The sequence below is a fragment of the Eumetopias jubatus genome, unplaced genomic scaffold (assembly GCF_037043125.1).
Source record: "Eumetopias jubatus isolate StellerSeaLion01/CBP00866 unplaced genomic scaffold, mEumJub1_p1.0 scaffold_13, whole genome shotgun sequence".
NCBI classification, from domain to species: domain Eukaryota; kingdom Metazoa; phylum Chordata; class Mammalia; order Carnivora; family Otariidae; genus Eumetopias; species Eumetopias jubatus.
The window spans coordinates 112,791,956-112,802,039 of NW_028274819.1; the positions used below are offsets into that span (position 1 = coordinate 112,791,956).

General features: G+C 44.1%; 1 protein-coding gene across 1 annotated transcript; it reads left to right on the forward strand.

The window, feature by feature from the left end:
- Positions 1 to 377: 377 nt before the first annotated feature.
- Positions 378 to 7,966, forward strand: LOC114211354 (stromelysin-1). Its single transcript, XM_028105886.1, has 10 exons — positions 378 to 479; positions 1,265 to 1,509; positions 1,603 to 1,751; positions 1,863 to 1,988; positions 3,505 to 3,669; positions 3,853 to 3,997; positions 4,835 to 4,968; positions 5,354 to 5,513; positions 6,528 to 6,631; positions 7,866 to 7,966. The coding sequence occupies exons 1-10, from the start codon at positions 378 to 380 to the stop codon at positions 7,964 to 7,966; spliced, it is 1,431 nt and encodes a 476-aa protein (XP_027961687.1).
- Positions 7,967 to 10,084: the final 2,118 nt, after the last annotated feature.

A 10,084-nucleotide genomic window follows, 5' to 3' on the forward strand; every position in this document is an offset into this window, starting at 1 on the left:
TCCTCTCAAACACACAAACATAAATGGTCTAGTAAATTCCAGGCACTTTTCTTTTTCCAGAATAAAAAAAAAATGCCCCAGTTTTCTTCTTACAAAGACAGGAAGCATTTCCTGGAGCTTAATCACTGTTATGATTTGCAAAATCGGAGAGGTTGAGAGAAATTAGTAAAGTAGGTTGTATCATCCTACTTCAGATTTGGAATTTTTGGACATAGTCCTGCTGCCATTTGGATGAAAGCAATCATGAGTCAAGCTGCGGGTGACCTAACCCATCACTGTTGCCCTATAAAAGTCAGGGCTCCAGAGAGTGGACCCAGGAGAAGGTAGGCAGAGAGCAAGGCACTACGACGACACAGAGCCAAGAAGAGCCCGTGGAAATGCAGAGCCTTCCAGCTCTGCTGCTGCTCTGTGTGGCTGTGTGCTCCACCTACCCAGCGGACCGAGCTGCGGAGGACGAGGACATCATGGAACTTGTTCAGGTAAGTGGTGGGTGCCTCCCTCCCGGATATCGGCAGAGCCCCGTGGGAAAACTGTCTCTGTTTTCCGTTTGTACAGCCCGTGGGATGCTCTGGGCTTTACTGTGTGGGAGAGGTTCAGGGACAGAGTTAGAGCGTGTGGGATGAGGAGGGGTCTCTGTGTCCCACTGTGCAGCCTCCTCTCCTGCAGGTACGCACAAAGGCCAGAAATATTAGGTGTTTTCCTAAGATCATCACCACCTCGACCCACCTCGACGGTGGCAGCACTGGGCCGTGAGGCACACGAATAACAGGTGGAGAGTGTAATTAATTGTATCTCCTGTTGGGACTTCTGTAGGTATTTTAATCCAACATAAGTTTAGCTAGATATTTATATTGCTAGGGTCGGGTTTAGACGCGGGGATTTGTCCAACATTTTTCTTAAGCCAGGTCCCCGTGAGACGCATAAAGTAGAAAGTCGAGGGGGTTGAATAAAGGCTCCTGAAGTGCACGATTATGCTCAAAGAAGCCCATTTGCTCTGTGTTCCTCCTTTAAGTTCACTAGACAGTTATCTTGATTTTCTGCTTCATTTTCATTGCTTTGGGAGTAGACGAAGCTCCAGAGATTATTTGGCTACAAAGATAAAACAAACGAGGAAGAGTCTGTAACTGAAGAGTTGAGCCGAATATGACATTTATTTTGATTTCCACAAACCGGATGGCAGACAAATTAAGTCAACAGCTGCAATTTAGCATAAAAGGCTAAAAATCAAAGCATGACCTGAAAACTCTACTTATTATCCCATTAGCAATACCTGGAAAACTACTACAACCTTGCCAAAGATACGAAACCATTTGTTAGAAGACGGGAGGGTGGTCCTGTTGTTGAAAAAATCCGAGAAATGCAGAAGTTCCTCGGATTGGCGGTGACGGGGAAGCTGGACTCGGACACTCTGGAGATGATGCGCAAGCCCAGGTGTGGCGTTCCCGATGTTGGGGAGTTCACTACCTTCCCTGGCATCCCCAAGTGGAGGAAAACCCACCTTACTTACAGGTAATGGGGCCAAAGAGGTTTCCATGTACTATCGAGATTTTACAAGTGACTATCACAGGAGGAATAATGTCTTCTTCAATTTTTCTCTTAAAGGATTATGAATTATACACTGGATTTGCCGAGAGATGCTGTTGATTCTGCCATTGAAAAAGCTCTGAATGTCTGGAAGGAGGTGACTCCACTTACTTTCTCCAGGACTGATGAAGGGGAGGCTGACATAAAGATCTCTTTTGCAGTTAGAGGTAAAAAAACCGAACATGAAATGCATCCATTTATCTAGTTGCTGTTGGGGGGCAGTGTTCCAAAGAGATCCTGATTACCTATCTTTCCAATAAAAACATTTTCTCTGTTAGATCATGGAGACTTTAGCCCTTTTGATGGACCTGGAAACGTTTTGGGTCATGCCTACCCGCCCGGGCCCGGCATTTATGGAGATGCCCACTTTGACGATGATGAATTATGGACGAGTGATACTTCGGGTTAGTTACACATCTCTCAGAATGATGTTGGTGGGTGATTTTTTTAGATTTAGAAAATTCTTATTAGCTAAGAACCTTCAAGAAGGGGGGTGTTCCAGATTTCCCAAATGGCTCAAGAATTAGTAGAATGTATTTTTGTTTTAACCCTTTTTCAGATGTCTAAAAAGTTTACTCCGTCTTGGTAAGCATAATATGGGAATATCGTTAAGTATTTCTTTGATGACTACGGTTCTAGTGTGAGCTTGGGACCATCATTAAGAATATTCTCTCATTATATTGAATTGCAGATACCCAAGGGACAGTGCATTGCATTGACTCTGCATTAACCCGGGCCCTTGATATTGCTTGTATCCAGCTGAGGGAAATTTCTTCTTTACTCTCCAAAATGGAGATGAGAGTTCAATTTCAGAAACTGAGGTTCCTGTTTAGGTTTTCTTGGTAAATCAGCATTTTACTCTCTCTAGGTTAACAAGAGTTTCTATAGACTTGTTCCGAAGGAAAAGACTTGCCCCCAAATATAACTGTCCAAATTTTTTAGGTAGAAGAATATTTCTCAGTTCATAACTGTATACTTTGAGCACTGGCTTCCAAAGTTTTCAAAAAATTGGCTAAAACAAATAATACTACTTCTGAAATTCATTTCGATTTATAATTGAAATGCAAACAGAATCTCTTTAGCGAGTATGAATGTGAAGTTAGTGCTGGATAAATTTCTTTGGTTTAACAACTTCTTCCTGTAATGTCTCTAATGAGGAGTTTACTAGGATCACAAGTTACACGAATAACGCTTGCAAAAGTAAACTTAGCATGTCAAACATAATTACCTGATGACTTCCAATTTTTTTTAATAATATGAATAAAGCTAGTGTTTGTGTCACCCAAATCTCTTTTGTGACAAATGGTAGGCATGATTAGGTTTGCTATCTTTTAGACCAGTCTTGCAAACCCTATGACAATTATCCTTACTAATATTTTCAGACCCAATATGTGCTCAGTAATAATCTTGAGGCAGAAAAATTATGCAGGCAATAGTCCAATGGAAAATAACAGTAGTATGGTTGTTTCAGGATTTCAGAACTGAGATGAATAAATTGTGATTCATTTAAATGAGACCATAACTGGTGAATGGTAATACGTTGAAACAGTGTTTTTAGCTTTTCATTGACAAATGAAGAGAAATATTTATGGATGTGCTAAACAAGTTGGTTCCATTCCAGAGCACAAGAAAAGGGAGCTGGTTCTCAAGAAGTAAATAGGATCCTGAGGCAGGAGAGGGGGAGTAGATGGATATAGCTGGATATTTTGCCTCAAAGATTGATTTCAAGAATAAGCCTTGAAAGACCCTTGGCTTTCCATTAAGTGTGTAATCGGTCCGTGGATGAGTTAACCACAAAACAAGGCAAAGAAAGCCCTGTGAGCCTCCAGGAAGAAAATCAATAGAATACACAGCTGACCCATGTGATGATGTACATGGATTTAAGGACCAAGTAACCGTTATTTATGATTTCTAAAATAGGAACCAACTTATTCCTGGTTGCTGCTCATGAACTTGGCCATTCCCTGGGTCTCTTTCACTCGGCCGACCCTCGCGCTCTGATGTACCCAGTCTACAACACACTCACAGACCTGGCCCGCTTCCGCCTTTCTCAAGATGATGTGGATGGCATCCAGTCCCTGTACGGTGAGCGATGTTGGAACAGTCAGGCATAGCTTTGCAGGGATGGTCTTCGGGAAAACTTTAAAATGCTGCACGAAGGGTTTGCAATTCCCCTCAAAGCACCCTGAGAGTGTTTGGAAAGCACATACATGGACGACAGCCTCACAGTTGTCCTTCTGTTTGCCTCCCCACATCTGTTCCCTTCAGGAGCTCCCCCCGTCTCCCCGGATGAGCCCATGGCACCCACGGAATCTGTGCCTTCAGGACCTGAGACCCCAGACGCGTGCGACCCCGCTTTGTCCTTCGACGCAATCAGCACTCTGAGGGGAGAAATCCTGTTCTTTAAAGACAGGTCAGACCAGAAGATTCCATTTCTCTCTCCCTTCTTTTGATGCACCATGCTTAGAAAGGAGAACAGAGAAACTTGATAGAGATTTTTAAATACTGAGAGCAAAAGCGTTTTCTCTAAACGTGAAATCACTGAGATCTCATGCTTCACCCTCCCCATTTTCCTAAAAGCACCAAGCTCGTTTTCAAAGACTTGATTCGATTCCTGTCCTCTCCTTGTTCCCAGTTGCTAGAAGCCACGCTTGCTTTTCCAAAGGCTCACGTCGAACTTCAGAATTAGGGTTTTATCTTTGTTTCCTTTAAAAATGACATCAGGAGAGCATTACACTTAATCAATTAACTTTACTCACGGCTGGATAAATACACACATGATAACACATGCAAGCCGCACACATGGGAAGAAAGTGAAGAGCAAATCTCCCTCACCACACTGGCTCCCCACATCCATCCACCATCAGGGATGCATGGAGTGCTTCTGGAACCCTTCTGATAATGCTGACACACACACACACACACACACACACACACACACACATACACACACACACCGGTCTATCTGCTTGAAAATGTAAACGATGTTATGATACCTACACTGGTTTGCATCAATTGTAGTCACCTTCTCTCTAGAAGTTGCTGCTCTGGAATTTTCTGGCAGGTCAGGTGCAGGCTTCCCAAGAAAAAGAAAAGACTTTTCCCCATTGGCAATACCCCGGATTTCTGCTTACCCTCGAGCCTAGCTGACGAGGGGATGGGGGAGGACGGACGAGGCACCACAATGAGAAAAAATGCTAAAGGAGAAAGTCTGTTTCTCAATTTTCATTTCCTTTTCTATATATTTCAGACATTTTTGGCGCAAATCCTTCAGGACCCTTGAACCTGGATTTTTTTTGATCTCTTCGTTTTGGCCATCCCTTCCTTCAGGCTTGGATGCCGCCTATGAAGAGACTAGCAAGGACATTGTTTTCATTTTTAAAGGTAATTATTAAATAATAATTTCTTTAACTCGTTGAAATAAACCCCTTCGCAGGAAAATTGAATTGGACTTTAATTTTCTCTACTCTGACAAATTGCGTCTCCTTCATTACTCTAAGGTAGTGAAGAAACAGCTGGGTCTGGTATTATTTTATTTATATTTTATAGATAATAAAAATGCACATCAGTATATAAATTACTCCGAGTTGTAAATTCCCTCCTTGGATTTGTGTTCATTCATTCAATCCGAAAATTTTTGTTAAAAACCCACTTTGAGCTGGGGGTTAAATCTTTACTATGAAAATCAAAGGTGCTGACAAGTATTTCTGAAACCGAAAGGATTAACTGTCATAAATTCAATGTGACTCTGAGTTATTTTTCTTAACAGGAGACCAGTTCTGGGCTATCAGAGGAACTGAGGTACAAGCAGGTTATCCAAAAGGCATCCACACCCTGGGTTTTCCTGAAACTGTAGGGAAAATTGACGCGGCCATGTTTGATAAGGAAAAGAAGAAAACGTTCTTCTTCGTAGGGGACAAATACTGGCGGTAAGACGGGGTTGGGATGGCTTTGTATGGAGCCTTGTTGGGGAAATTATCTTATTCCTCTGAGGAAACCCTCAGGCCACTCTCAGCCAGCCTCCCCGCCCGTGCGGGGATGGGATTCCCTTGCCTTGGTGAGCCCAGCCGCATCTGCCTCGCTCCTGCCTGGGGCCTGTGAGCAGCAAGCTGGAGCCCCCCTGCAACCGCCCCCCCCCCCCCCCGCCTGGACGGCCTCTTCCTGCAACCCCTGGCCAACCCACTCATCCTTCAATCTTGCCTCAAGCGCCAGCACCCCGTGGAGCTTCCCTGCTGGACTCCAAACCCAGATGGGCTTGTCTTTTTTTGAAAGAAGCCTCAAGAATCCAGGCCACCATTTAGCATTCCTTTCCTGTTGACTCATCGACTCCTTGGGTGTTTGTCTCATCCTCCCAACTTTGCTATATGATTCTTCAGGGCTTCCCCTAACCTCATCCACTCGTTAGTGCTGCTTGTTTAAGAGACTGGTGAGCAATAGCGGTCCAGGTTTATGGCCAGAACCCAGGACTCACGGAGGCTGATGCCCAAGGTCCAGCCAACGAGTCCGAAACACTTTCCCTGTGGTTTCCTGGTCTCCACCATCCCTTTTCCTAGGAGGCTGCCATAGGAAATCCAGATGTGCAGGGTGGGGGGGACATACACGAGCCACGTATGGTAGAGAACTTGAAATTTGTATTTGAGATGAATGAGCCAGTTCATCTGTTTGTACCTTCATGCCTTTGTGATAGAAAGCTGATTAAGGTTCTCTCCATCCGGGCTTGAGAGTATGGTAACAGATCAGGATGTTGCCTCTTCTCCTGGCGGAGATACAGTTCTAAGAACTACGTTTGCAATTCCATTAAAATCACATATTTCTGTAGTGCTTGACATGCTTGACATTTATTTGCAGTACTTGGAAAGTTTACTAGGATTCCACATTAAACCCAGCATGACTTAAGAATTCTGGTAACATGGCCTCTGCTGCGTTTCTTTTACTGGATGCAGGTTTGATGAGAAGAGACAATCCATGGAGCCAGGCTTCCCCAAGCAGATAGCAGAAGACTTCCCAGGGGTTGACCCGAAGGTCGATGCTGCTTTTGAAGCGTTTGGTAAGAGGATACTTGTTTTGTTGGCAATGGGGCACTTGAAACATTCCACGGTATCAGAGGGACAATTGGATTAATCTGTAATGACAGGTTTTCTTCTTTTTTTGAGATTTATTTATTTACTTGAGAGAGAGAGAGAGAGAGAGAATGAGTGGGGGAGGGGCAGAGGGAGAGAAAGAATCTCCAGCAGACTCTCTGCTGAGCACAGAGCCCAATGCAGGGCTCGATCTCATGACCCTGAGATCACGACCTGAGACGAAACCAAGAGTTGGACACTTAAGTGACTGAGCCCCCCAGGCGCCCCACGTAATGACAGATTTTCTCTAACCCGTTCCTTCCTCTCTCCTCCAAATTGCAACTTATCAATTCTGTACCAAGTCTATGACGACTTCCTATAAAACATTGATTTGAATCATAAAGACAAGCAACACACGTCTCTCTATTTTGTACATGCAGAAGACACCAAAGTGCTCAAGTGTCACTTCCTTACATCCAGACCTGTTACCTTTCAGGTTACCATGTGGGTATAAAAATCCACTCAAGTGGTGTGGCCAAGTTTCATACTGGCGGGCTTTCTCTTCCACTCCATCCTGTGGTGACTACTAATTCCCAGGGAGATGTCCCTGAGTAGTCAGTCGTTGCCCACACCAGTCAGTTGCAAATAACTGCTTCTTCTTGTGCCCAAAGTTTTAAAAATGTCGTATCTTTTTCCTGCTCGAGGAGAGATGGCTGGAGGCTGGTGATCTTTATTGGAAGGTAACCTGAGCACTAGGATGGCAGTGCCATAAAGGGCCCCCCTGGTGTTCTGAAGGAGTTTCCATGCTTCTCTGGGGCCAGAAAGGACTCTCAGGAAAGGAAAGGGGAGGAGGACTGTTGGGAAAAAAGAAAATAAAGAGCTCATAGTTTCCAAAGAAGCTGAGAACTTTGTCTGATCGGAAGCAGAATAACCTAGTAAGCGGAGCCTGGCTTTGCTGTCCTCAGCGAGGGACCTTGGCCCAGCGCGCATGGACCGGCCACCTGCTCCTCTGTGGAATGGAGTTGGATACACTTCCTTCGTAGGACTGTTGCAGAAAGAAATGAAAAAACAATCCGATAAAACGTTTAGCAGAGTCCCTGCACTTAGGAAAACCCTATAAACCCTTTGTAATTTTAATTACCTACTATTCTGAGTTTCGTATGTTGCCAAACAGATTTATCTGAAAAAATATCTCATGGTTTCCCTTGTCCATATTTCCAGGGTTTTACTATTTCTTCAGTGGATCTTCACAGCTGGAGTTTGACCCAAATGCAAGGCAAGTGACACATGCTTTGAAAAGCCGCAGCTGGTTGAATTGCTGAGACCCCGAGAAGCGCCCCACGGCACCGGCAATGGCACTCGTCGTCCTTCCCCTCAGTCTCTGAACAGAGGTGCTCATTTTCTCCTGCGTGTGCAGGGACGACAGCGCGAGCGACCTCCGCGTCTTGCCGGTGGCCTCACACATTACCTGACATTGAGCGGGGACTTTGTCACACGGGGGCGCTTCCACAGGAGAAGGGAGAGTGCTCCTGTGCAAGACCAGCAACTGTATATAGACTATTTACTTGTTATTTAATAAAGAGAATCGGTCCGTTATATTATCGGCTTGTTTGTTTCAAGAACAAGTTGTCCCCACAGCCTTGGGTGCAGTGTGGACCAGACAGGAGGCAGCCTGAGATCCTGGGCCCGTGGTGTTAGGATTCGGGTCTCCACGGCGGCCGCCTCACAGTGGGCTGGTCCAGGACCGAAGAGAATGTATCGCGGGCCCTCCGTGAGTGCCCTACCAACAGGTGTCCCTATTTCCACCACCCAGACATCTTATGTGTTCCTGATACGCCCTTGGAGAAAGACCTAGGAAAGCCGTCACCTTGCAGGGCAGGCTCTAGAAAAAACTGTGAAGCAGAATCTTAGGATTATCGCAGATCACCTAGTTCACACGCTTTCTTTTTCAGTGGAGAAAATCAAACCTGATCTTCATCTTTTCCTTCTACTTACACGTTCCCTTCCGCCCGCTCTAGCAAGCAGATTTCCTCACGTCCACTGCACACACGAAAGTATCCTCTGGTACTCATTTCCTATTCGTCCATGCTCAAAGTCCATGCTGGGTTGTAGGCATAGGAACCTGCGTAAATGGACACAGCCCCTGCCTTCATCAAGATTATAGTCCTGCAAGAAAGAATGTATGCAGATAAGCACACACATACGTGCAACCCTCAGAGCTGTTTCGTACACAGGCAAGCATTAACACCCTCTTTTAAAGTTAGACTGGCAGCAAGCAAATTCACACTGCTGTGTTCTTTGCTCTTTTCACTTAATACACCTTGGCAACCACTCCTCCTTAGTACAGGCTTCACTTCTTTGTTAGCCGCCTTCTATGAAATAAACACATAATTTATTCCGTCCCCTATTGGTGATGAAACCCATGCTTAAATAAATGCATACATCAAAGAAATGAAATTTAAAAATAAAAATCATCAAAAATAAATAAAATACATATAATTGAAATAGATATAAATACTACATATGGAAAATAATAATTTAATGATATATTAAGAATACATTTGAAAAAATATAATGTATTTGAAATTAAAATAATTAAAAATACATCAAAATTATGTGCATTAGATTATTTTTAGTATGCAACATGTCAGTAGGTTATTTTCAATATTTTACTATCATTCCTGTACTTGTACTTGTGTATCTGATGGAAAGTCAGCCTTCGAAGACTGAGCAGAGATGGGAGAGCAGGAAAGCTCTCTGTTGGATTCTCCATCATGCAGGCCATTCGATGTTGTTTAGAACAATAGTACTGGTGGAGAGATGAAGCTGAATTCTGACTAAAGTGGGTAGAAATATTGATAAGTTGGGATGCTTTTGGTTACAGGTAGCAATAACTGCCAACTGGCTTAAAAATAAAAGAGTTTATCAAAAAGACAAAAGGAAAGTGTTGGAGGGGTGCCCAGGTGGCTCAATCAGTTAAGCTTTGGTCTCTGGATTTCAACTCATCGTGTTCTCAGGGTTGTGGGATCCAGCCCCACATCAGGCTCCCCACTGAATGAGGAGTCTGCTTGAGATCCTCTCTCTCTCTCTGCCCCTGCTGCTCGTGTGCATGATCTCTCTCATTCTCAAAAAAAAGGAAAGGAAAAAGAAAAAGAAACAACAGATGTTGGTGAGGATGCAGAGAAAGGGGAACCCTCGTGCGCTGTTGGTGGGAATGCAAGCTGGTGCAACCACTCTGGAAAACTGTATGGAGGTTCCTCAAAAAGTTGAAAATAGAGCCACCCTCTGACCCAGCAATTGCACTTCTGGGTATATAACCAAAGGAATGAAATAAAAAAAGAGATATCAGCATTCTCACGTTCACTGCAGCATAATTCACAACAGCCAACGTATAGACACAACCTCAGTGTCCTCCAGCGGATGAATGGATAAAGAAAACA

What these genes read in the sequence shown, in the direction of transcription:
- LOC114211354 (XM_028105886.1), top strand. Translation starts at nt 378, where the DNA reads ATGCAGAGCCTTCCAGCTCTGCTGCTGCTCTGTGTGGCTGTGTGCTCC. An exon ending in GATCTCTTTTGCAGTTAGAG is followed by an intron (nt 1,752 to 1,862) that starts GTAAAAAAACCG and finishes TTTCTCTGTTAG; the next exon opens with ATCATGGAGACTTTAGCCCT. An exon ending in GTAGGGGACAAATACTGGCG is followed by an intron (nt 5,514 to 6,527) that starts GTAAGACGGGGT and finishes TACTGGATGCAG; the next exon opens with GTTTGATGAGAAGAGACAAT.